We start from the raw sequence: 27890 nt of genomic DNA on the forward strand, positions 1-27890 counted from the left end.
GTAGACATCAATGAATTTTGAACTTGCAAGGAGGGCAGGAAGAGAAGCCTTCTGATAAAACAGTCCAACCTGGTCTGTATGCCCTTCCCCTGAGCCTTTTCTTCTTAATAAATCTCCCAGGTTAAAAAGACGAATCCGCTCTAGAGGATGTGGAAATCAAAGAACAGCAACATGTTTGGCCAATTGTGACAATGATGTTATACTCAAAACAACAGTGCACAATAATCCTAAAAATATCTAGCTGGCATCCTATAAAATCTTCTTTTCAGGTTGCCGATGTTAAAAACAGAATTAACCAATCACATACTGTAGGAAAGACTACAAATTTCGTCCCTGCTGCTCTGTTTGGCAGAGTACCATTCTATCAGGTCCCTTTCATTCTAACTACTGTCAATATGTTCCAGATATCATTGGTGGGTGATGGGTTTACTTGTGTTCTCCCCATCCATGCCTTGTATTAAATGCAACACGAATTGATCATAATTCACTGTAGCAGAAATCCCAATGTCACATGTGGTTTCGATTCATCTTCGAGTCCTGCGAGTGCACTCAAACCATGACCCCATTCTGACCCGGCAGTAGTTCCTCCCAGCTCGGAGAGGTAAGGAGGTCCGCTTGACCCTTGGCCTGTGTGAATGTGTGTGTATGTAATTGCAGCACACTTTGTACAAATTTCGTAATAATATACTTTACATCAGGGGTGTCCAATTATTTTTACAAAGCGCCACATCTGCATAACGGATGTCCTGAAAGGGCCTGATGTAACTTATGAGTGTAACTAAATGGAATTGAATGGAATATGTAAAATAAATGTAATACTGATTAATATAAAATAACTCTTTCCACACATAACATTAGCATTGACAAATGTTGCTGCACATATTTTGTATACTATAAATTTAATATATATATATATATATATATATATAAAAAAAAAATAAAACAAATCTAGGACATTTTGGTGGTTTTATTTCCCAAATTCACTCATTAGCATTGATATGGAATCACTGCTGTGTCATGGCATTGAGTAATCAGTTATTATAGTCGAGAGGTTATCGTGGGAAATTCACTGCATGGTAGATATTTGGACAGAACACTCTTGACTCATTTATTTGTATACTTTTAGACATTTTAGGCACTCATTAACCACATAAAACGAGGTGGCGGGCAGACCAAGAGTTTGAAGCACGTGTTTTACATTTATAAACAGTGGCATTTTTATGTAGAATTTTTATGATCTTGCTCGTAACTCAAAACATCAATAAATCTTCTTTACCCTGGGAAACGATTGGATATGCATTACGCATCCTCCAAAAAAAAGAATAGATATACCAATATTGACCGATATAATATCCACTAAACGTTTGTATCAGTATTTTGATTGACATGGCGCTGCTCTTTCTGTTATGTATCTTGACTACGAGGGAGCAGTATAATGGAAATTAAATTAATTCGAAATATCATATAAAGCGACAGTAAATTAAGCAAGCAATTTTAATTCTCAGGGGAGAGAATAAGGAATTTTGGCCTGTGAGCATTCACTGAGAGCCTTGCTACCACTTGTAATATAATTAAGACTTACTAAAAGTGTTAAGAATTCTGATAAAAATATGCGCTCGATTCATTGGAATGAAAATGCCTTTGTCATTTTTTGTTAATATTGAGCTAGTGGATAAATAATGTCACCTGAATACCTTTTATGATTTTTGCTTTTGTAAATTAGGATTTTACTGCAACTCAAAAGAGAAAAAAATGGCCGAATATTTTGTATCTCAGAATTTCTTGAGATAAGCCGCACGTCGTAATGTGTGTGTTGAAAAAAACAGTGCGTTCATAATGTGAACCAATCTTACTAATTAAAAAGAATAATTTATTTCGTGACCGTAAAACTAAAAAATACTATACATGTGATTGATGAACGTCACCTCAACAGCTCCATAGTGTTTTGGCTGCATATTTTTATTGCACCATTTTTTTTTTCCAAATACTTCATGCAAAAAAGACAAGGAAAAACATATTTAACGAATGCATTTGAATGTAGAATAATAGCGCTAACACACGAATTAAATCAAACAAAAACAAGCTTTAATATAATGTCAATAAATTGTTGAGCATTATAAAAAGTTTTGGAGAAGCACGATGGGGCAAGCTGACTTAATTCAAAGAAGTCATTACACGGCGAAAGAGCCAATAAACAAGCACCCTCGCTGCTGTGAGTTTTATAGGCAATAAAATTTAATTAGAGAACAGAGAAAAGTCGTAGCTTTTGCCCTCCTTGACTCCAAGCAGACGAATCTCATCGCATCTTGTCTCGTTGTTGTTGTTCCTCTTCATTAGAAGCTTTAAATAAAAGATCCTGATTAGTTTTTCTTTTTTTAAAAAGGGGGAGTGATAGAACATTTTCGAAATTGTTCACTTTTAACATTCACAATTCAGTCCATGTACATTTGTTGTGTTTACCATAACCGATTGAAATAACATGAATGTAATAGAAACCGAATGTTTAACTTAAAAAGTTGAATTCCAATAATGTGCAATTCTATAGCTGTTCTTTAAAAAAGGTCTAAAATTTCGTCGATAACACCAACGGAGTTTGGACCTAATCAGATCATTTGTGCAAGTATGAGGCAACGTGTGATCGAAGTTCCTTTTTCGCCCGTGGAAGTCCTTTTGGTAGTATACGTTTCGCATTTTTCTTGGTTGTAGGTCCAATCCTGGTCGTCATTGTGATTATTTGCACGATGTTGCGAATTAGAAATAAGTTGCTGAAAATGCGTTCTTCCTTACAGTCCTTCTTGCAGCGAGTTTGCTGTTTTCGCTTCATCCCTCGGTTCTGGAACCATACTTGCTTCTTGCACAAATCCAGCGATGAGGCATCATCCCGTCACCTCGGTCTGCATAGATTGTTGAAATGCAACTATTTTTCCAGCTCCAAAAGTTTTGCACGGTGTGGACGCCCTTTCCAGCCTCCTGCAAATATAAAAAAACAAGTAATGGCAGAAATTGTAGTCAGAAAAATGAGTATAAACTGTCGTGGTGCAAACAAGAGATTTATGACATGTGCAGATGAATACCAGATGCACAATCCATCACGATTTGAAGACATGATTTAAAATCCAAACGCTACAAAAAAAGAGAGAAAAGGAGCCCACGTATAGCTCTGTCATGCATGCGAGCAGATAACATGGAAGTTATTAGCAGGGGAGTTATTAATCATCTTGCCTTGCATGGGAGAAGAGCCCTCAGGAGTCTGCTGCGTCTTGCTGCTTTTCTTCTCCCTCATCCATGCGTAGTGTGCGGCAGCGGATGAAGCTGCAATCCGCTGCAGGCTCCCGCAGCCCCTTGTCGGCTGCCCCGAGGGAGGAGGAAGGAGAGGAGGAGGAGAAGGAAGCGAAGGAATCGTGTCGATGCGTTGATAGATGGATGCACTCTGGAAGGAATCGCGGCTGCTGAGTGACGGGACTCCGCGAGCGACGACCAGCTGTTTATAAAATGCTGTCAATGCTAAACGTGTATTCCGTCGTCCTTATTTTTCAAAATTGCATGAAGAGTTTTTTTTTTAAATAAACAGAAATTAATCAGACGGCTAAAGTGCACGAGGTGGTGGAAAATCCGTCAACTGTTGCTTTGCAAAGGACATCATGCATGCATGGAAGCGTGCAGCTCGTCACATGATTGCGTCTGCCCAATGACCGTTCAACACTTTTATCAGAAGAGGCCACTGTCCCTCCTCGTGATTTTATTGAAAAAGGGAGGGGTGGGCTCATTTTGGAGGGTGCTCAATATAATTGCGTAGGGCCCAAACGTCTGTGCCAGATGGATGGAAGGATGGATGGATGGATGGATGGATGGGGATAAGTCAATGTACGGGTTGGATGGATGGATGGGTGTATGGATGGATGGATGAGTCAATATGCGGGTTGGATGGATGGATGGGTCAATGTGCGGGATGGATGGATAGATAGATAGATAGATAGATAGATAGATAGATAGATAGATAGATAGATATAAAGAAATAAATAAAGAGAGAAAGAAAGAGAAAGAGAGAAATAAAGAGAAAGAAAAAGAGAAAGAGAGAAAGAAAGAATTAAAGAATGAAAGAAAAAAAGAAAGAAAGAAAGAAAGAAAGAAAGAAAGAAAGAGAGCGGAATTAATTTGATTAAAAATAGCTTTATTTGTCAATGGCGCCTTTGAGACAAAGAAGAAAATATTTAGTTAAATAAAAAATCATTTCCGTGCTACAAAGAAAGATACTTCATGATTTCCAATCCCTCAATTTGTATATAGGGTCTAAACATTTACCCAAAAATATTTATAAAGCAGAAATGTATATTACAGAAAATTATCATTCGAACCAAATGTACAATGCTAAAATGCAACCGCAGTATTAACATAGAGAAAAAAATAATGATGGCATCTCGTATATCTGAATGCAGTAGCATTAAAACCATGACTTCAGTCATGTAATTCCATCACTACATCCTTTTCCACGCGCCCCAATGCTCCTCCCATCACAGTCGTATATTATATGAGCCCTACATTTGAGCCGCTTTTCTAGGGTTTCACCAGTCACGTGATCAGCCCCTTCCCCCACATGTGCAGCCGTGACATGCATTCAAATAACAAGAAATGGATTTTGGGTTCATTTCTGCAGGTGTATTCTCACATACCTTTCTATAGCACGCGTCTTTAGTGTAGAGCGTGTATTGCTTTATAACAACTCACAAAAAAAATCCAGAATGCGTGTGTGTTCTTTTAGCATTGTGTTCTGCAGCGTGCACAAATGTGAGGCAGGGAAAGGGAGAAAATGCAGGAAGGATGTGAAGGCTGTTTATTGCACGGCTCTAAACAAAGAAGCCTGCATGTGATAAATCTCCCTTGCCTGCCAGCCTGACAGCTCCTTGCACCAAGAATACGTTGAAAGCATGTAACACTTCCTTGCATCAGGTTATTGGACCTACGGAAACATGGACGAAAGCAACACTGCGCGTAGGAATATTAAAAAATGACTTTTCACAATTAACAATTCGAGTCTATCTAATATCCAAATCGTGGTATTTTTTCTTTTGAGGAATGCGTCGTTTTTTAAATTCTAAATGGAGCAGCATTATATTGTTTGGAGGTGAGTGGGTGTTGATATTCCCATTTACTCGTTATTTTTTTCTAATCCCCATTCCAAGCACGCTGGTATCAAATGATCTTTTAAGTGCTTTTATAGTGCATGTAATAAATTATTCATCGAATGCATACTAATTGTGGATTAAACATAACTGTTGATATTGGTGCATTGCAACATCGAATTTATTTGACTTAACTGCATTAATTTTACCAGGAAATCGGTAATAATTAGCAATTTATATTTAGGATTGAAATAACAATGTGTTATACTGTATTTTGTTGAGGAATATTTCAAAAAAACGTGGGTTTTTTGGGGGACAATGGTCTGTTCTACAACCAAAGTGGCTCATTGGGAGAATGTCAGACATAATATGAATGTTCATATTTTTTTCACTGTGAGTGTCATCTATTTTAGAGGATAAATAAACCATTCCAACAACACGACGGCGTCCGATTCGTCCTTTGGAGCTTTTTAGTGGATTGTTTACGAGCTTGTTTGCAAAGTGTGACATTGTCAGTCGTTATTGAGGTTGTTAGTTACAATAAATACGCTAATATGCGCTTTGAGCTTGTGCAGTGCGACTGAGCAGGCGAATAAAATAAGAGCGTTCAAGCAGGAAAGCAGATTTAATTGTGTGCGTGTTTAAGTGTGTGTAAGGGTGTGTGTGCATGTATGTGCATGGGAATACGCGCCTGTGTGTTTGTGTATTTCTAGCATTTTGGGGATTTAACTTTTGGATTTATTCAGGTAATATTCATGGCCAACAATTCACTGCATTGTTCAAATGCTAATCGTATTTTTGTGTTAACAGTAAAAACCTCAGAAATCATAACAAGAAAATGTGAATCGTAGGATGAAATCAATTTGAACATTTTGCACATCCTTTGAGTGTTTGTAAGGAAAAAACGATCACGCTTTATCGATCATGATTTATGTATTTTCACCATTTAAATAATCCAAGGGAAAGAGACACTGTGTAATGTTTGACCACTAGATGTTTCTGTATTGTTTAGTGCAACGGAAAATAAGTGCTACAAAGCACACGGAAAAACACAAATTATGGAGACTTATAGTGACCAAACTGCACCATTTTTCTCCCTAATTTTTGGGCCAAGCCTTTCACACAAGGTTTTGTGGTGTACCTTTGACAACAAGATTTTGGACAATCATGACAGCTCCCTCTAGGTGAGCCTCATATTATGTCAAATAAATATAATTTCTCAACGAATGAGTTTTTAAAATGGTAAAAGGTCTGCATTTATATCGTGCTTTTCAAGTCAGTGAAGACCTCCCAAAGCGCTTGACACTTACCCATTCACACACACACTCACGCACCAACAGGGAGTCAGCACCTACCTGCTTATTGGGGGCATTAGTGATTTAGTTTCTTGCTCAAGGACACTACAACATAAAACACAGAACCGGAATCGAACCTGTGATCTCTTGATCCCCAAATGAGCGCTCTACCTCCTGAGCTAATGCTGCAATGAAAGTTTATATGATTGGCCATGAACTTGGGCCTATTATTCACTTCAATATTATTTTTGAGTTAATTTAGTTTTTTATGACTAGGATGCGCGAAATAATACACAATATCCCTTTAAACAATCCTGATAGAAGAAAACATTATACACAGTGATGTGGTATAAGCATTGTGTGCTACTTACCATTAAAATTGGCACTGCTAATGCGGGTTTGTTTGCATGAATTGATGCCAACTATTATTACGAAAAAGCTTACATTTCAGTGTCTTTCACCATTGATATTCATGTAATACCCCTTAGCCCACATTGTACTTAACAACCAAGTCAGAAGTTATCACTTGCATTTATGATTCCGTTGATTGAAATCCTGTTTAAATAGTTATAGTCACCCATCTTTAGCTATGGTCATGCAAGATTTACTGACATCAATAGCGTAATGTTACCCGTGTTGACTGTTTACTGTTGGAAGTTTTAGATGACCTAGTTGTTGGACCACTTTAAGGATTGTAAAAGCAGATCATATTTAGTTAATTGTGTATTTCTCTGTGTTGTATGTTACAAATAATCCTGATGAACTTGACTTACATTTCAACTCGTTTTTACTATTTTGTATTTACTATTTTTCTATTTTGAACGTATGAACAATCTTTAAAGCACACACACATAGTTTGATTTTAATGCACACATATATTTCTGCCATTCTTCGTTGTATGCGCGAACTTTGAACCGAAAGACGTATGTGTGACGTCATTGATAATTCCTGCGCATGCGCGAACTTTTGAACAAAACCAATTATTGAAATGATAGGAATGTCAAAGTCAAGTCAAGTCATGTTTATTTGTATAGGCCTTAATCACAAAGAGTCTCAGAGGGCTGCACAGACCACAGATTATTGCAAACCACAGACTATGATCTAAAACCTACATGAGGGCAAGGAAAAACTCAAAGAATTAAGATCTGTTTAAACCATACTATATAAAAGTATCATCTCCTCGAGTTGTTGTCTATATTATTCGACTGAAAAATGAGAAGATTGTTATAATGCAAAGGTCTGAAACTCAAATTGTGAGGTGCTAGTCTTTTATTCACTGAGAAACTGCTTCAAATACAGTGGACCCATAGTATTTGTATGGCGGGATTTTTGCATAGTAACCAAAAAAAAGGAACCAAAAATGTGCCCAATGGTCTTTTCTTGGCACAAGGACCCAAATTTAATATAATTGCAATTTGAAAGTAATAACTTCATTTAAAAAAATGTTTTTGTATAATAAAACTACATTAAAGGGACATTGTGTATAATTTAGCGACAAGTAGCAAAAAGAGCTTCTGTCAATAAGAAATATTGATTAAAAATTGAGCAAAATTACATAAACTATCATATAGACATGTGTTGTTTAAATAATTGTAGATCAAGAAATTGGCATTTATGTAATATATAAGCCTTACCTAGAGGGATCTGACATCATCGTTGGCCATCTTGCTACGATGATACTTGGAAATTGATACAATTGAACATTCCATAAAAGATACACTAAAATGGAACCAAGTTTTTGAGTCATTTATATAATTAGTATATATTCATAATGCACAACTCCAGAAATACCTCATTGCACCACATAGAAAAAAAGGTTTGAGTCATAATCTAAGTTTGTTTTGTACTATGGTAGTTTAAAAGTAACCCAAATGTGTTCAAACACTGAACTACAAGTTGGTTTGTTTAAGACAGGGGTCTCCAACTTGGGGCCCAATGACATCAAAGTGCCCCCTAAGGACGTTTGAAGTGCCCGCGGACCTGTTCTGAAAAAAGCTCACCCGTACTGGGTGATTGTGATTATTTTTAATATAATGATTTTTAGTGGTTTATTGAGTCTATGTAAACCTACTTCCAGTGATTATCCTGGTTATAACATAGTAACAGTTAGGGTCTGACACACCTCGAATGACCAGAGGGCCCTAACCAGGGTTTGAACTGGACGCATGTGTGTCCAATAACCGTACGCCAGTGCCCAATTATCCTGCACCCTTTAAAAAGGGCATTTTGATTTTGATATTGTTGGGTCATTTTGGGGTTCTTCTGCCATGGTCATTTTCTTGTTATTTCCACTTCCACCGCCACCGCCAGGTTTGTTTGTTTCTGAATTTCTTTCTTACTTTTCTCCATGTTGTATTTTCCACTTCCATTTGGGTCTTTGTTTCTCGTTCAGACATTTCTTTGCTTTGTGAACCCATCTTTGTTTTTGCCACTTGGTATCTTCTTTTCTAAATAAATACCAGCCTCTATTTGAGCACCACTGACTACAGTTCCTGCCTCCCCCACATGGGTCCACCGTCATCGGCAAAATTTAACAGTAAAGACATAGTAATCAAATTTTAGAAATGCTTATCAAACTGGTAGCTCTTGGCGCGAATTATTAACAAAAAGTAGCATGAAAAATATGGAGATCCCTGGTTTAAAACAACAACTTTAACTAATTAGCAGCCTGTGCAATGTCCGAAAACTGGGTTATTTTTAGGTGCCCGGTTAATATTATTCCATAAGCGAGTGAGTCATTTTTGACCAAATCTTCTCATTATTTATCTTGAGAGTGTAAAAGTAAACTGTAAATATATTCAGATATTGAGGCTTCCCTTTTACTATTAGCCATATTGAGGTGGTACTTAGAGGGCGGTGTATTGGCTCTCTTTTGGAAATCAGTGGGCATTTCATTGGCTCATGTAACAAGTTCTACGACACAATTACATTGGCGGTACTTAAAGGTGATGGCAAACACATTGCATGTTCCAACCATGTGTTGTGCAGCCAAGCACTCACACAGGCTTCGTTCTCCAGCAATACTCTTCCTTCCTATGGTGCTGTCTTTGCTGATTTGAATAAAGCTTAAGTCAATGCTGAATAAAAATCTGGTCTACCCGACCAGGCCCTTGTGTATATAAGCCCGAACCCGCCTGAACCCGACCGATTAACTTGATTTGAGGGACCGAGCCCGAAATGAGTGAATCAAGTAAAAGTGAAGTTACTTCAGGAAAAATAGCCTTGTAAATAATTAGTTGAGTAAAAGTTAGGGCATGCTAAAACGGGGAGAGAGAAGCCCGGCCCGGCGTGACTCAGTGATTGACATTTTAACCCCGAACCCGGCCAAAATTTCAGGCCAGATTCAAGCCCAGGCCCAAGATCTTACCTCTGATGCCGACGCTGCACAAACACTGCACCAAAACGCCTTATAAGTCCAACAAATGAGCTCAAACTCCACCTTGGCTTTGATCAGTCCTGATGACAAGCTTTGTACAGTAGATAAATGGCCGCCCATGTATTCCAGAGTTTACTCCCACTTGCAAATCTCTCGGGGATGCTGTCAAAAAGCTGGTGATGAATGGAACAGCGGGCAGAGAAGGTCATCGCGAGTGACATCTTGCTAAATTTTGTGCTGTCAGCCATGCATAGCCACTATGATAAGGGGCGGGGCCAGATAGCGAAAAATGTCTGAGCGTATCACAATACGAAATATACAGCAGTGCATTGAGAGGAAGGAATTTAGAATTCATACTCATGTGAAAGAGTCAGTGTGCTTTGAATTTTGAATATAAATTCAACTATGTGAACAGACTATCACCAAATGAGATCTACTTTAAAATGTTTTGGGAAATCTTTACGATCAGAAAAATGTTCAGCTTTAAGTAACACTGCTTATGGTTCCTATTGATATATACTGCTTAAGTAATTTTATTTTGAAAATCCATTACCGCCTGGATGCTTGAATGATGGTCATCATTTTCAATGTAATACCTGTTTCTAAGACTTTTTTTCAACTACCTAAGAAGAGCACAATGGCTGCCATTTTGCTAGTTGCTGCCCACTAAAAATGATGTCACGATAGTTCAGGCCGTCGGTAACCAATCATGGCTTGCCGTTTTGGTCATGTGACATCCGAAACTTATTTTAGAAAGTGTTGGGCAAAAGGTACGATGAATAACTTTTTTGAAGAAATACATTTCACAAGAAAAAAATAGATTCATTTGAGACCAATAAATGGAAAAGACTTCTCCTGAATAAAACACGATTTAATATTTGGGACATTCATTGTCGCAAATTCCTTTGTGTGTCAAGACTGACAAGGCAGGTGAGATTTTCTTTTCTAGAGGAAAAAGCAGCTAACTTGGTCCATGTAGTTTAGAAAATAATCAAATCAGTCGAGTTGTACAGCTCACATTAGGAATATGGTCACGGTTGCCATGAAGCCCAATTGGCCCCGCCTGTGTGGCGCCAGCTGCGGCTCATTAACAGATTGGCTTTCCGTCTTTTTAAGCTGAGTGCGCTCTCTCTTAGTTTGTCAGTCCGTCAATCAACCTCTGCCCCGCAAGACGTGGGTTCTCAAGTCAAGTCAAGTCAAATTTATTTATATAGCCCTTAATCACAAAAATGTCTCAAAGGACTGCACAGGATTACAGTTACAAAATTACACAATGACCTGATCTCAAACCAGGTTCTGACTCGGTTCTGTTTTCCTGTTGGTATTTCCAGTCCGGTATTGTTCCCGTCGATTTTTTTCCCGTTTAATATCGGTTTCCAGTTTTGTTCCCGTCTATTTTTGTCCCGTTTATTATTCTCTCCAGTTTTCGTTCCCATCTTGTTTGTCCTGTTTATTTTCGAGATTCTGTTTCATTATCTTTCCTGTCTGTCTGTCCCGTCCTGTCCGGTATCGACCCCATCTGTCCGATATCAACTCGGGCAATTGGAATCGATCTTGTCGGTCTCTAGCTTCATCTCTTTTCACGCCAGGCCGCTGTCTAACATGCAAGACTCCCCATTTCCCGTAAAATAAAAGGCTTGTGTGAGAAACGTCACGCGTTTGGGTCCTGATCCTGTTCTGGTTCATGACAGTAAAATATTGAATTATTTCTATTAATGTTCTCTTTTTTTGCACAAACCAAACCACCTAATTGTCTAAAACAGTGTTATCAAACAGTCAGCTGGTTCACACTGGTGTGTTGTCAGACCTTGTCTAGTGTGCCGCAAGAAATTGCATCATTTAAAAAAAAGCACGCCATTATTCAGTATCTTTGCTTGTTTACAGCAGGAATGTCAAACTCATTTTATCTCGGGGACCACATGGTAGATAAACATTATCTCGGGGGCCGGACTAATAGACTAGAGAGAAAAAAAGAAAGGGAGAAGTAATACAGAGAAGGAGAGCAAGGGAGAGAAAATGAAAGGGGGACAGAGAGAGAGAAAGGGGGGGGGGGACAGAGGGGGGCAGAGGGAGAGAAAAAGAGAGGGGAAAAGAGAAGGATGAAGGAGAAAGAGAATGAACAAAAGGAAAAAAGAAAAAAAAAGAAAAAATGAAATGGAGAGAGATATCGAAATAGAAAGAAAGAGAAGAGAGAGAGAGAGAGAGAGAGAAAGAGAAAAAAAATAAAGAGAGGGAAAAAGAGAACCTTGGAGAGTAAAAAAGAGACCAAGAGAAAGAAAAAAGAGAGAAAGAAAGACAAAGAGAGACAGAGAAAAAAAGAAAGAGAGAGAGTTTGAGAGAAAAATAAAAAGAGATGTATAGAGAGGGAGACAGAAAGAGAGAGAGAAAGTACGTGATCGAGAAAAAAAATTGAACTACAGTGCCTGGCTTTGGCAATACTAAGCAGCCATATTTCAACTTGCAGCTCGTTTTTCTCTTGCGCTTCTCACAGGGTTGTCTCGTGGGCCGGATTCAATCCTTCATCGGGCCTGATTCGCCATGTTTGACTCCCATGGTTTACAGTGATCAACTCAGTAACTGTAATGTTCATCCGTAACAGTAGGTGGCAGAAGACTACTATTTTTTATTATCTGCTCCTGATACAGGGAAATATATTAAGCTGTTTAAAATTGCCCTGCAAAAATAATATAAAAACAATCAGATGAATTAAAAATCTGATTTTAAATAGTATTTTCCAATTTTATTTAAAAAACAAAAGAAGAACGTTTAAAAAAAAAGTTGGAACGTAGTAAAATATTGTTGGTTCCATGGATAGATCGTTTTTTGTCTTATCTTAGGAGTTTTTTTAGGCTTTTTTAATATTAGATACTATTATTTTTCTTATTTTACTCCCTTGTAAATTGTTCTGAAACCATACTATATAATAATAACAAAATAATTAACTTAAATGCTTTCTTTTATCACATATCCTTTATTAGGCTAAAATATGGAACGATCCAAAATTGAACCCAAATAAATCATCACCTGAATCGTGAAGACCACATATAATAAACAAATCTATACTATCGATTCAGGAAACATGATAAAATCAGAACTAAATAAAAAATTAACAATCATTAAAATAATTAACTGAAATTAACGTATGAACGTATGAAATTAAATTGTTTTTTATCATTTTTGACCAACGGTGTACTTTTGTAACGAAAAAAGAGTGCCTTGTCTCAGAAAGGTTTAGAAACACAATTTAAAAATATTTACTAAATTTACATTTTCTCCTTGCGTCCCTCATGTGAAAGTTTGTACTGTACATATGTATTGCAAATTCCATGGTGTCCTTAAATGCATCACCCAGCATAATATCCGTGACTAATCCCAGTGAGCCACTGCTGCCACCTACTGGCGTTTTAACGCGAGATTTTAATCCGTTGGACCATCATTTTTGATTTTTTCCAGTTTTGTTCCATACACCAAATCAAATTTTTAATTGTCTGAAATGAAATTAATAATTTCCCGTTTTTCTAAGTGTGTTAAAAATATGTTTGTGTGTTTGTTTGCCTGTGTGCGCTTGTGTGTGTGTGTGTTTGTTGCATCTGCGGCAACTAAATTAAAAAAGAAAATGGGGCTGGGGGATTATAATACAGCCCAAGACTGTCTAGTTGTTGCAAACAGTGCTTGGTTGTAAAGTAATTAGACTTGTCTTCCAGTGTGTGTGTGTGTGTGTGTGTGTGTGTGTGTGTGTGTGTGTGTGTGTGTGTGTGTGTGTGTGTGTGTGTGTGTGTGTGTGTGTGTGTGTGTGTGTGTGTGTGTGTGTGTGTGTGTGCGCGTGCGGCTTATCTTCCGGTAGTCTTCCATATTCGGTTGAGACTCATTCAAAAAGTGTGTTTTAGTGCTGTCATGCTGTCTCAACAGGCTTTACTTTTTTCACAGTTTATAAACAGTCGACAACGCGATTGCCGTCATTGCGCTTTATGGTTGGGGGGGTTTACATCGCCGCTGCGGGGCGTTTAAAGACCCAAGCAACAAATAACACACTTGGATCAAACCAAATTAATTTGATCGCCTGATTCAATTCGCCTATCACAATTTGTTTCACATGCCTGGAATTTTTTCCTAATTCTGGACTTGAAAAATGTTCAGCTAGATTTTCAAAAAATGTTTTTTTTTTTGTTTTGTTTTGTTTTGTTTTGATTTATTTTCTTTTCTTTTTTTCACACTTCCCTTAATATAACTAAAAATCATACACTTACTGGGCCATTAAATGCAGCGGGAAAAAAAACATAAAAAAAACCATTTCATTCATTTTAATTCATTTTAATACATTCCTTTTTTCAGTTCAGTCACGTATTATTATTTTTAGAAATAATTAAAATAAGCCTACGGCTGAACGGAACAATACATTATAAGAGCGGTCAATTTTGGTTGATTATTGTACATTTTCTAAAAATGCATGACAGTAAGCTGAATTAAAAAACATAATACAAAAGAATTACAATTCTCCACATAACTGTTTGAAATGACCTAGGACGATTTCTTTCCATGTGCGCTTTCACAATAAGAGGACACCTTAAGAGCTTCTAAAAAAAAATGATAATTCATGTAAACATTGCAAATAGGTAGCTGAAAGACATTCAGGTAGTCGAAGATTTTTTTTTTTCCATGCATAAAAAAACAACAAAACCTCTACTTCACTTTAACAAACACACATGAGATAGACGAGGTAATTCGACATTGTTTAACAACACAAACTATCGACAGTAACACTTGAGAATAATAAGGAAAGACCTAAGCACCCCCCCAAATTCACCCCCCCAGGACAACCCTATCCTCCCATTTCACAGGCTGAATCGTGATCACGGCAACTTAACTGTCTCTTCGACGATCTTTGTTGTCCTTCTTCATTTTCATCCTGCGGTTTTGGAACCAGATTTTGACTTGTCTCTCAGTCAGATTGAGCAATCTCGCCACTTCGTATCTTCGGTCCCTCGGAAGATACATGTTGTACAGAAACTCCTTTTCTAGTTCCAGGATTTGGTGCTTTGTGTAAGGGCATCGCTTCTTTCTGGTGGGCTTCGCATGCAGCCAATTGGACGACGGGTTGTCTGCGAATAAACATGAGAAAATGGCATCATGGCCGCTTTGATCCATTGTTTTTCAAAACATAATATTAAGAAAGAATCAATGAATACATTAGTATAGCTCTCCTGTGTAAATGACCATCTATTTTTCTGTATTTGAGTGGAATTTGAAGCACAGTTTCTCCCCTGCGTGGAGTTAGGACTAAAACGTATCGTAATACATACTGTAAATGCTTTTGACAATAAAAATATCTCTATCTTTATGCTCAAAACACAATCTATCTTCTGAATATTGAAAACAAACAAACACGTGTTCTTGTCTAAAACCGGAAGTAGCAAACCTTTACGAAAACGGAAATCTAATGTGATTGTTGGAGCGGTTTATTCACGCACAAATCATTTCCAAAATAAAGCAGCCGTAGACTAAAGTATCAGTCTATTTTTTCCTTTATTTTATTTGAAAAATTGGTTTATATATATATTTTTTTCAAAAGTGGAATGTGTTTTGGAAGGGCAAAAACAGGTATTTTAACGCACAATGTGGACAAGTATTTGTGAATTTGTAAAATAATCAATTTTCACGCCAATACCAATCTTAGAACTTTTCAGCAATAATTCCACCGACTAATGTTTTTTTCCCTACAGTTTCATAAAATAACAAAATCAAACCAGTTAGCATTAATGAACAAATTGCCACAATTCGACAGATTTGTTCATTCGTATCAATACTAGTGCATGTGTATGGCATTTGAGTAGTTACCGATACCGAAAGCCCCAGTGTGTAATAATGAACCACTAGATGGCACTGTGTTGTCTAATACTAACGAAAACCAGTACCACAGAGCGCAGCGTAGTAGTGAGATGCCAGACAAACATGGTGGCGACTATGTAAAGGCAATACAAAAATAAAATCGTTATGATACTTTTTGTATTTTGCCCAGTATCGAAATCAATAGTTTTTTATGAATGAAAGTTTTTTGTGGCTAAGAGACACCTGATTTTACACACTGACCCTTTAAACCAAAGACCACCACCAAAAATAATCTTAATATGGGTATTTTCAGTAGAATACGAAAGCTAAATAAGGGATAATGGTAAAATAGAAATAATAAATAAATATCTGTATTTACCAGGGACAAATATGCGACTCTCAAGTAGTTGTTACTGATACTCATACCAATATCTGATACAACAAAAAAATATTTTAATACATACAAGTTCCAAAAATAACGGAACCAAACCATTTTGATCAAAACCTACCTTTGACAATCTTCCATTAAGCCATATTTGGTTATTCAAACTGATACTAGTGTATGTGTTTAAACCTCAAGTAGTTACCATTACTCAAGCCAAGGACCTCCAAAAATAACTATAAAAAATTATATTTTCACCATTATAAAGAAAAAAAAATAATAATAAAAGGTGTTATTTTAAAAATGTATTTGCTATCGCGGAAAAGTATACGACTCGTTTCGTCACTAAGGCCAAGATCCGATACTGCAAATAACTACAACAGGGCTAAATAAAATCCCCCCGTGAAAAAAAACAGATTTAAATAAAGCTTTAAAATGATTAAAAGTGTCATTATAATGCCACCTATTTCCATTTTATATTTCCTTGTCATAAAACTGAGTGGTACCTTTATGAAAGTAATGGGAAAAAAAACTAATCTTGAATATTAGTTAATGTTGGTTTATTTCAGAGTAATAGTTTTACTAATTTTTCAATGTTGAATATTATTGCTTTCATGGAATAAAAATATGCAAAATAAAATTTTGGGGGGGAATAAAAATTGGGGGGTGCGTCAGTTCCCTGACAATAATAATAATTTTGAAGCGAAATAATGGTCAAGGTCCCTGGTTTTGGTCACAAAACTGACTATTATCGTTCACTGGTACTCGATATGAATTGGTTACATCCTCTAAAACTATATAAAAGCTATAAAAGAGCTTTATGGGGTCAACCAACCTTTTTCAAGCTGTGAGCTGCTTTTTGTTACCAGTTAGCGCAAAAGGCAACCAGTTTGATAGGCATTTCGAAAACAGCAACTTATTATGTTACTACAATGTTATTACCAAGTTAATTATTGAAAATAGGGTTAATTAGACCCATTCAAGCACTACAATAAACATTTTACTAGAAAATCACAATCACCTAGTACTGTTGAGCTAATATTCGAACCGGAACCTCAACTGTCCTTGGGGGGGAACCACGTTGGAGACCCCTGCTCTATTGGTTTGGGGGGCAAACGTGACCACTAGGATAAAGATTTGCCAACCAAGAGTAATTCCAAAGAAGCGATGCAAATTATAAACAGACAATTGAAAAAATGGCAGCGATCACCAAAAACAATGCTTATTGGTCCAACACAAAATTGACTCGGACCCATTTTGGCACCGAGCCGACGTTTGGGAACCCCTGTGCAATTAAACCGAGGAATGCACTGCAAGTGGTTTTAGTTGTGCAAACGCTGCAAAATGTGCGTACACATCTATGCGGTTTTTCTCCCCTATGATCTATAGATTGCGATTATTTTCAGCCTCATTGTAATTTGTGAAATGCAATTTACGGGAATAGTCGATTCAGTGGATTACAAAAAAGGTCTGCATGCTAATATTTAGCATTTTTGATAAAACTGCTGCTATTGAAGCTAACCCACCCTGCATTGGAGGTTGTATGGACATTGGATTTTATGACTCCATATTTGATTCATTTAAGACAAAATTTAGCCCCTAAATATTAATCTACAATTGGGTTGGAAGTAGCCCAATAAAGGTGGACCAAACAAACGCACTTATTTTTTTCAAACACGTCATCTTGTCCATATTGGCTTTAATCCAGGTCGTCTTGGATACTGGTTGCAGACGTCATCAATTGCTAATATTGTCGCATTATTCTTCATAGTCTGTCTAGCTGTGAGTAAATGGGTGCTGCGTTGAGTTTGGAAGTGCTTAATAAGAGGAATTGCAATCAATTATTAGGGGAGCAATTGGCTGAGGTTGAATGGTATGATCTAATCCAATATAAACCCTGAAAAGTCGTTATATTTACTTTCACTTTACAACCATATAAAGTATTTTGTTTTTTTGTGGTGTTTCATTTTGGGACAACACAAAATCACTAATTAACAAAAGGAAAACATATACTCTTTGACAAAAACAACCGTAAAATACAAGTATTCAATCCATAAACCTGTACCCAAAAAGAGTAGGCTCAAACCGAAGCTTTCAAGTGTCTCTTCCATTTTCCTTGCAGGGAAGACACACTCCAAATTAAAACGAGAAGACAGCACTATACCCCCACGAAGGAAAATTAGAAAACAAAGAAATTACGTTTCAAACTTAAAATAATATCTCTAGTCATCCTTAAAACACATTACACCCAAAACAACGTGATATATTGGTCTGATTTAGTATTTGTATCTAAAAAAGGTATAGTGTATGTTTCTTCCCCGGGGCCATCACCATCCTAAACGAGCGCACAAAACGACTGCAAATGATCTATCTTGCAAATGTTTTGGGCTGTTAAATGTTGTTGCACACAACTGTGAAAATGTACCTTGTTTGGGGATTTTTGTTGCCTTAGGCTAGATGTTATTGCAGTTATTTTTATTGCACTGTTACGATGTACTATTCTTTTTCATTGTTCTATTAGTATAACTAGTATTGCCAGTATAGCCAGTTTCTAAGTACCATGTTGTAAACAGTTTATGCCTAATTGTCCCGACAGTCTTTTCTCTTTTTTTCTCTTTAAGGTCTTTTTACCCTGGAGTGCCATGTCTGATCTCGTAGCATACAATGACAATAAAGCCAATTACGTTTTTCGAAATCGATGCAAATTATGATACATTTTAAAGTCATCATTTAAATCGTTTGGATGCTTTCTTGACGTGTTTTAACGTCTTTCGACTGTGTTTAAAAAGACAAAGAGAAAGTATCTCTTACTGGTGTCGATCTCCCTCCTGTCCCCCGACGAAGGGCTGTCCCCAGCCGGCTTGGAGGTGGATGTGCTCTCGCAGGGGACCTCCGCCAGGGCCGCTGCGCTCTCCGCATCGGACAAAAGAGGCGTGTGGGTCTCCAAAGTCGTGCATTCGCCGCTCCCGATGAGAGGTTCAGGTTTGATCTCGTAATGCATAGCGGCCGTCGACGGTAGTCCGGTCAGGCACAGAGGCGTAGAAACCGGCTCCAGGGCCCAGGAGCGCGCAAACATACCGTCCCCGTCCCCGCTACCGCTATAGTGGTGATGGATATAAGTCGGAGCGGTTGTATTGTTAGCTGGGTGCGCCCAAGACGCACCGAAAAGAGGCGATTTTTGCAGAGGGCATCCATCCTGGCCGCCATATTCGGCGAGCATCGCCTGCTCCACCCCTGCGGCTGCAGACGGGAATCGCACCGGCACATCCTCCTGCAGATCGGGGACCACGCCGGCGTCTGCATAATAGCTCAGCGTCGACATGGCGGCAAAAAAAGAGGGGAAAAAAGAAGATGCACGCCTAAATCCTGTTATAATCCTGCAAGGTGGCGTGTCATTGCGTGATATTGCGCCTCGTCGTGCACCAGCCTGGCCGCTCAATGCAAGTTGGACGCGGTGCACATTGTCCACGCGAGGATAGGGCGCTCGGAAACACGTGATCGTGGGACAGAACAATAAATAATAAATCAGCAAGCCGCTGCTGCTGTGGCTGCTGCTGCTGCTGCTGCTCAACTCAATAGGCTGCCTTTTCACCACCATATTTTAATAGCAAATTCCCTCGCCTTTATTGGGGCAAGCCTATTCGCTTTTATAAGCTATAAACGTTATGATTTTTGTCAAGAGATCTTTATTTATTAACGAGGCGCTCGTTGGTAGGCTTGTAACGTTTTAAGCTTCCTGGCGAGACGTCCGTGCAAATAAATAGGAGTTCATTAGGGTTATTAATTGGTCGAGGTTTAAAAAAGCTTATGAGCAAGTTAAGGAACCTCGTGAAAATTGTAAACAACTGATATGTAGGCGAGTACATGAAATACTAGAACTACAAAATAAAATATAAAATATACGGCCCTTTTCATGTCAAAAAGCAAATGTCGTGAATATGCATATATGTATTATAAATTATATATATCAATAATATATTGCTTGTCGCGTGTTTATTCTTTTGTAGACGTTTACCATTTTAAATTGTTCTACTTGCGTTGAAAGGAGAAATTTGGTATACCAGTAGGATGACAATAAATTTATTATTGACCTTTTATTTAAAAAAAAAACGGTTTTTGCATTTATGGACAGTTTACTTGATAAGCAATGTTTTATGAACATTCTCCTCGTGCAAAAAAAGTACAAACTATACGATATTGAGTTACAAAACTATTTGTACAATGTAAATATTCCGTAAAAGCAAAAACACCCCAATAGACAGCTACTTTATACAAAATTAAACGGCCAACGTTCAATTCGAGCCAACATATATTGAAATAACATCACAAATACCGCATGTGTGCTTTAAAAAAACAGTTGGGTAAAAAAATAACCCAATATGTGGCAGGCATGGACCGATACAACATGTGGGTCAACATTCTGGGTTGTTGCGGCGGGGGAGGAAAAACCTTGTTTTACTAGTTTTTGGATTTAAGGACTGTTTAACGTGTAAACAATGTTTGGTGAACATTCTATAAATGAAAAACAAACTAGAACATGACAAATAAGTGAACAAAAAAACACATTTTATCATGTAAACGTTTCATAAATACGCGACAAAGAAGGACAACATCCGTGATACAAAATTAAGTATCCGTTCTTTAAAAATATGGGCCAGTTGAATTAAATTGACCCAACATGCTGGGTTGTCATGAGGGAAAACACTTTGCGTAGTTTTTTTTATCAATAACTCAAAAAACTTTTTCTTTGTGGGACCTAAAAATATGGGTCGCATTGTACGAAACAACCCTCCAAAAAATTTTGTACTAAAGAACTGAACAAAAATTCAGTTATCCTCCAAAATGACGTCAACCTTTGTTGTGTTGTAAAAAAAACAACAATTTAAATGGTCATGGAAATACTCTAAAAACTGTGTTGTTTCGTACTAAGCAGCCTATATGAATTATAAATCGGAATTAAAAAAAGCTCATTTTACACACTTCAGTGAATACATATTAAAATTGCATTTAAAGCAATCCTTCCAAAATTATAAAGATAAAAACAGAAGGTAAAGAAAATAATTCGAGTAACTGCAGCTAGTTTGGATTTATGATAGCGAAACCCACGTCCAGGCTCCAGGGCCACTTTTCCAAGATACTCGTTGCTCTCTTTCGGGCTTTTCGGTTATTTGAGTGCTATTACAGCCTCTTTTATCACGGGCAATTGGGGTTGTTTTTCTTCAGGTTACAACCTGGCTGTCTCAGCTAAATATCCCCCCCAATAAAGCCAGGCCTTTGTGTCCTTTCTGAGGCGTAAAGCAGACGCATCCGGCGTTTCCTACGGCGAGGCAACTGGCAGACTGCAATGATCATAACCGAGGCCTTGTCTGGGCTCTTTTCCCCATGCCTTGGAACCTTCTTCTTTTGCAAACAATGCCCTTTCAGCTGCATGCTAAATCGCAGGGACAAATAAATAAACTGAAATCAGATAAATAACGCAGCGTGGCTAAGTGAACATGACGTCACTGTGACAAAACCCACAGAGATGTTTAATGAATACGTTTACGCACAACAATAAAACGAGGCGTGTTAATGCGTTTTATTTGCTTGGCGCGGAATTATTGATAAGTACAATAGCTATAATGAATAGAAAGTCACTTTTGCGACGAGTTTTTACTGAGGTAATCAAGGCAGTTTCCTGTTGTGGGACGGAAGTCACATATAGCCCAACAACATGAGACTACCTAAACCACTCCACAGTGACGCTCTCCTCTTGTGATGCACTCGAAAAGACGCACTTCAGTGTCCTTGGGATTGGATGCATTTTGTAGGGCAGCAGGATGAAAAATACAAACAGAGATACAATGAGAATTGAAAAAATGCATTGGGGATATATAATCAGTTAATGCAAGAGTATAATTGTGTCATAATTGGAATTATGTTGGTATCTGCGGCTTATTTATATGCCGTTAGGGATTATAATAACAAGGATTTTCAGCATTTTGTCATGGATTCGTGACTAAAAGCAACATTACCATTAGGTAGTACATTAATAATGTTTTTTCGTTTTCTATTCTTGGAGTTACAATAAAATGATCAAAAGCGAATGTAAACAATTAATTTTGTAAATATAGAATAAAATACATTTATGAATTAGGGCTTTAGCCTACAATGTTTGGATTTAGTTTTACCATTGGAGAGAAAAATGCATTTTAAACTATGTACTAAGGGGATGTTACCACTGTATTGCACAATTAAAAAAACATGCATTTTAACATATCGTGGTACTTCGAATAACGACCAATCGCACTTTATATACCCTGGCGAAAATGCTTAAGATGCACAGCCTTGTCGAAAGACGCCATGAATGTCCCTGCAAGACCCAGTCATTTTGTTTTTTAATGGGAATTAAATTTAACGGTGAGGCATTTAGGAAAAGCACAGTCATTAAACGGTGTAGTAAATAAGTCCTTATTAACCCACTAGTTTACTTTACAAAAATTAAAAAACTCCCAGGGTATGCAAACTTATGAGCCTTACAAAAAAAGGAAACTGAATATGATTTTAATCATAATGAGAAGGGGTCACAATAAATAATGATAATTGTTATGGATTCTGTATTTCGGAATTTGATGCAAATAACACACCCATATGTTAATCACACAATTGCAAAATATTCGTATAGTACATACATGATGAGGTATTAACAAGGAGGCTTGCTTGTCAACGAAAACATAAACATTTGTAAAATGTTCCTTTTATTACTACGTTGACCAGCAAAAAATGTGCAAATAATTCTCACTGTAACACCGAAAGGGGTATAATTCTGCATGCATGAATGGATTCACTTTACGTTATGTACACATTCTGAACATCGCACAACGACTACAAACGTCATTTATATAAATACACATCCACGACGATGAAAAGCGGAAATCATAACATCGAAATAAATTAGCCTGCGGGAAGTGGAGGGTCAATTGTCCTCCAATACGAAAAGTCTCAGGAGAAGGCGAAGTTTCCAGACAGCTCCCGGATCCGGTTCTCTCGGCTCATTTTTTTCAGTTTCATCCTCCTGTTCTGGAACCAGATTTTCACTTGCCTGTCGGTGAGATGCACGCTGCGGCTTATCTCCAGCCTTCGCTCCCGGGTCAGGTACATGTTAAACAGGAACTCTTTCTCCAGTTCCAAGGTTTGGTGTTTGGTGTACGGACAACGCTTTTTTCGGCCGCTTTTGGCGGTCAGCCAGTTCGCCGGACTCTCGGTTTTGCCGGTGTCTGTGGGAAAAACGCACAGGGCGGCGTGAGGCCACAGGTGGGGGAAAGTGCGAAATAGAAAAGATGTCATTTTTGCTATATTTCTGGGCTATTTATGAAATAACGGAACTCATTTCAACCTATAAACAACGAGTTCCAAGTAGGGAATAAATTAATACCATGTTTCTTGGAGCTGGGTGTTTAGTTCAAAATGGCCCAATTTACAATTTACAATAAATTAACCCGCTTTTTGTGTTTTAATAACAACCTAGAAGGTTTGGTTGAGTTAACTCAAGTAATCGTCAGCCCATGCATGCTTAACCTGAATTGGGTCAATCTTGACCCAGTCTAATTTAGGTTCTACTTGCGGGTATTTGTGAAGTAATCTCTGGATATTTTCCCCTCCATGTGAAAAGAAAACGTAAGTCAATTTTCAGGCATTTTTCAAAGTTTATTGCCTTTGTGGATCGTTTACATATCATGGAATTTCTAAAAATGAGTTATTTGGTAGAAGGTCATGAAAAAAGACCACAAAATTAAAGCAAAATGTGTTTGTATATACTGTTTAATATATTACATGATATCATTATATATTATAATATAATATACTGCATAATATCTTCAAATAAAATATATACAATATTTTAAAAAAATATATGCTATGGGGGCGTTGTTAAAATTGTTTGCAAACAACTTCTGTCTGGTTTGTATAAATAAAATAGTCAATATTTTGCACATCTTTATGTAAACATCACATAAACAAAAAACGTAAAAAACAAGAATGCAAATAAGCTGAGGTGCGTTTTTTCCCATGCATGGACGACATCTTGTAACTTTGACGTTTAACATTGAATAAGTACTTTCAGATTTTAGTCATTTTCATGAACAATAGCCAAGAGCAAATACCCGCAATGCCTCTTAGAAAACGAATTTCACTGTCAGAACTGGGTCAAAACTGTTTTTGCTAATTTGTGTCTACGTGACCCAGTTTTGGAGATACATCAGAACTGGGACTTTAGTTTCTCCACACAACCGACAGTCGGTGTAATTTTTCGCACTAATTAAATGGATGAATTGTTATTATTATATATATATATATGTATAAATTTGGAGGGCTTCCCCCGTCAGTGCAAGTAAAACTAATTAAAATGGTAAAGAAATGTGCATGAGAATATAAATGTTTTGTTTTTTTAAAGTAACACATTAATGATACATAATAAACATTTGCATATTCTAGGCACAAACTGGGTATTCTTGCAGGTTTTTAAAGAGTGATAAAACACAAATGTGCGTACGTTTCACATTTGGAAGTACTCCAAGGCAAGCCACAAGGACAACGTGATACATAAAAGTCATGTGTTTGCTAATCAGGCTCATGAGTGTGCAAAAATGTGACCGTTGGAACAAAAGTGTGTTGCATAATTATTGTTTTTAATGCAGTATTTTGGGTTTGTAATCCATGCACACCATGCACATGCATGACCTTTTAAGGGCTTTTCCTCAGACTCCACGCTGCAGGCTTCGGTGTGTTCAGGAGACGAAGAACCGTCGTCTGAGGACAACCGACCGCTCGAGTCCTCTCCGGGTGGGGCGCAGGGCTCGGACGCTGGCGCCTCCTCGTGGCTCTCCCGCCGAAGAAGCACAGGAGTCGGGGTCTGCACCGGCGCACGGGGCGGTCTCTGGAAGTGATGATTCACGCTCTGGTGGTTCTCATGGTATAGTCTGGAGGAGGCGTAGGTTTGCGACAATCGGAAATAACCCGGTACCGGGACGGTGCTGCCGCCTGTGGGTGGCGGACCTCCTCCGGAGAAGGAGATATCCTCCACCGTAGTCGCCTTAGGGCATTTCTCCGATTCGTACAAACAATATGCATTCTCCTCCTTTATGCCCGTGGAGAAGGAGCATTGCTGCGGTGGCTCCGCTCTGCAGGAACGAGAAGTCTCTAACCAGGATTCCGCGTAGGGCGCGGATGGCGCTACGCCACTCGGCGCTGCTGTGCTCCCCTCGCTGCGCTTGAAGCAGGAGGGACCGGCGGGGAGTCCGTAGGAGTATTCCGGTGGTAGATAGACCCCGTTGCTGTGGTAATAAGAACCTGCATCACTTCTAGTGTTGATGAGCGAGTCCACAAAAAAAGGATTTGCAGCCTGGTTGTTGGGGCACGTCATGGCCGCGCTAGGATGAAGATCGCCCATACTGCACGATATTTCTGGTGCTAAACATTGCTGAATAATTAGCCATACTTGCGCTTCTCGCTGGAGCCCGCAGCCAATTAAACGCGGGCGGCTGCTGCAGACTCCTCCCAGTTTTAACCCACTTCGTCGTATATTTTGGTTTAGGTTAGCTTGGGAAAAAAGAAAAAGGCTGGGGGAAGGGGGGTGTTCACTTGCATAAAAGGGATTATGGGTAAAATACAGAGTGTTTCAAATATTGATATCCTTTGAGGTGTAAATATCACGGGAATTGCACGATTGAGGCGCATTCAAAATATTAATATTGAAGCTCATATAATGTTTTCTTCCAAATATGAATTAGAAGATCAAAATTATGTGGATTATGTGAACGGTTTCACAAATGCTCAATGACCCAGCTCCTGCCAAACACGATGAAGCATTTCTTGTTTAACAGTCTCCAAAACCTTATTTTTTTTCTCTCTTTGCAAATACAAATGATCTTCTCGTGAGTGAGCACAGGGAAATACATATATTTATCATAATAATTATGATCAATATACAAAGTATACTATTTTTAAACACCCTGCATTGTCCGTGCAGAGCAGGCAGCCAAAAGCTGCAAACAGTCTTGTACAATGCAACTTTATGGCCTCTTTTACAGCATTGTAAAAGAAAAAAAAAGAGCCGTAAAGGTGCATCACGGTGCATCATACTTCTAAAAGGTTCTAGTCGATGTCTTCTTCCACAGGGACTCTTGACCCCATTTTTGTGGATAGCTTATCATTTCTGACGCGCCCGCCGTTACATTTGGCCTCACAAAACCTTTAAGTAATGTGCTTTGCTTAATGGCTGAAAATAAATGGCTTCGATTTATATAGCTGCATTGATGAACAGAATATAATCCAACCACCTGGAGAAACGGTCACCCTCCCTCCAAAAATCTGCAAATAATTGACATGGAAATATTTTTTAATTTTATTTTAACCATTTTGTATGTCTGTGAATTTGTTGTTTTGGGTGGTTGGGTGGGGGGAAAGGAGGGGATTTTTATTTTCTTATTGTACACGGAATGCTTTTACATTACAGTATGATTTGTTTGCCACAGCACTTTAAGCGACAAATCATTGGCTGAAAAGGGCTTCACTAATACATGTTGACTTCATTTGATTTAAAAAAAGACTGGGCATATTCCATAGAACATATTTCGTTCCTAATAAAATGATCTGAATATAGCCAATGTTTGTAAATATTACATGGAAATTTTGTATCATTTGTGACAGTAACAATAATAATAAATACTACTGGTGCTACTACTACTAGTACTGATAATAATAATAACAGTGAGCTATTAACAATAACAACAATAATTATGACAACGTATTTTTATTCTTATTCTTATTCTTATTCTTATTCTTATTCTTATTAACATTATCAATAACATTATTACTAACATTATTATAAACATTATTATTAACATTATTATTAACATTATGTTATTATTATAGTTATTATTGTTGTGATCTTGATCACTATAAACGAAATCTGGTCAAACTGACCAAGCTGTTTCGTATTTTTCTAAATATATATAAAATCAAAAAAAGTAATATTAAAAAAACCGTTAACAAAAGATGTCAATGATGAGCTTTATATACGGGAGGTAAAAAAATTGCACTATTTTCTAAAAAAAAACAACAATTTCGTATACCTTTTGTTTAGCCAACGAACACAAATACTATAGGTGGTGTAAAATAAATTACATTGAGAATAAATTAGGGAATACATTAAAAAATACATATATTTTAAGGAACTGAAAACGTTCATTTTTAAGGAAAACTCTCAGGCTAAAATTGGACATTTTTATGTTTTCTTTTTTATTTTATTTTATTTTGAAAATAGGGAGAAGAATTAATTTTACAACAGTAAACGTGTTTTAAAAAATAGAAACCGTACGCTATTTTATTTTTAAGAAAAATGTTCGGAGTAAAATTTGGCATTTTTATGTTTTCTTTTTTCTTTTCTTTTATTTTAAAACTAATACCAAGAAGGAAATAAATAAATAAATTCAAACCGTACATTATTTTATTTTGGGGGAAAAATTTCCGACTAAAACTGGTCATTTTTATGTTTTTCTTTTATTTCGAAAATATAACAATAGAAAAAGTGTGTGAATAATTTACATGAAGTGCATCGGATTACATTGCATTGTAGCGAAGACAAACACAAAAAAAGTATAATATAATCCGACGTAAACAAAGATATATTGTCAATTTCCATTGGCTGATCTCAGATTTATTTGAAGAGGGAACTATCTGAATTTTCTTTAACTGTTTTAATTTGTTTGTTGGTTCTGCTCGATTGAAATAACGAAATCAACTTTACAAAATCTCCAAACCACTGCACATAAATCCTCCTAGCGCAAATCTGTGTGTACACTGCCACTCTCATGCATTTAATTATTTTCTTCAAGTTGTTAAGGCGTCATCAG

The 27890-nt window shown here is 37.5% G+C and overlaps 2 protein-coding genes across 3 annotated transcripts; both read right to left on the bottom strand.

Annotated features, from left to right (window-relative positions):
* Positions 1-2063: 2063 nt before the first annotated feature.
* On the bottom strand, positions 2064-19428 carry hoxa9b (homeobox A9b). 2 transcript variants are annotated; one of them, XM_088328095.1, is made up of 4 exons: positions 18811-19428; positions 14657-14890; positions 3223-3481; positions 2064-2970 (listed from the first exon to the last, which is right to left on the bottom strand). In XM_088328095.1, the coding sequence occupies exons 1-3, from the start codon at positions 19319-19321 to the stop codon at positions 3243-3245; spliced, it is 984 nt and encodes a 327-aa protein (XP_088184221.1). In that variant the 5' UTR covers positions 19322-19428; the 3' UTR covers positions 2064-2970; positions 3223-3242. The 2 variants fall into 2 exon arrangements, with proteins under 2 accessions (XP_088184221.1, XP_088184222.1); XM_088328096.1 differs by lacking the exons at positions 2064-2970; positions 3223-3481 and having other exon boundaries at positions 14652-14890.
* A 3163-nt stretch (positions 19429-22591) lies between these two features.
* Positions 22592-25451, bottom strand: LOC148372721 (homeobox protein Hox-A10b-like). Its single transcript, XM_088328098.1, has 2 exons — positions 24718-25451; positions 22592-23255 (listed from the first exon to the last, which is right to left on the bottom strand). Exons 1-2 carry the CDS (start codon positions 25424-25426, stop codon positions 22981-22983), a joined length of 984 nt encoding a protein of 327 aa, XP_088184224.1. The 5' UTR covers positions 25427-25451; the 3' UTR covers positions 22592-22980.
* Between the last annotated feature and the right edge of the window lie 2439 nt (positions 25452-27890).

This window comes from Urocampus carinirostris, chromosome 2, assembly GCF_059441175.1.
Source record: "Urocampus carinirostris isolate Australia breed hairy pipefish chromosome 2, RoL_Ucar_1.0, whole genome shotgun sequence".
NCBI lineage: Eukaryota > Metazoa > Chordata > Actinopteri > Syngnathiformes > Syngnathidae > Urocampus > Urocampus carinirostris.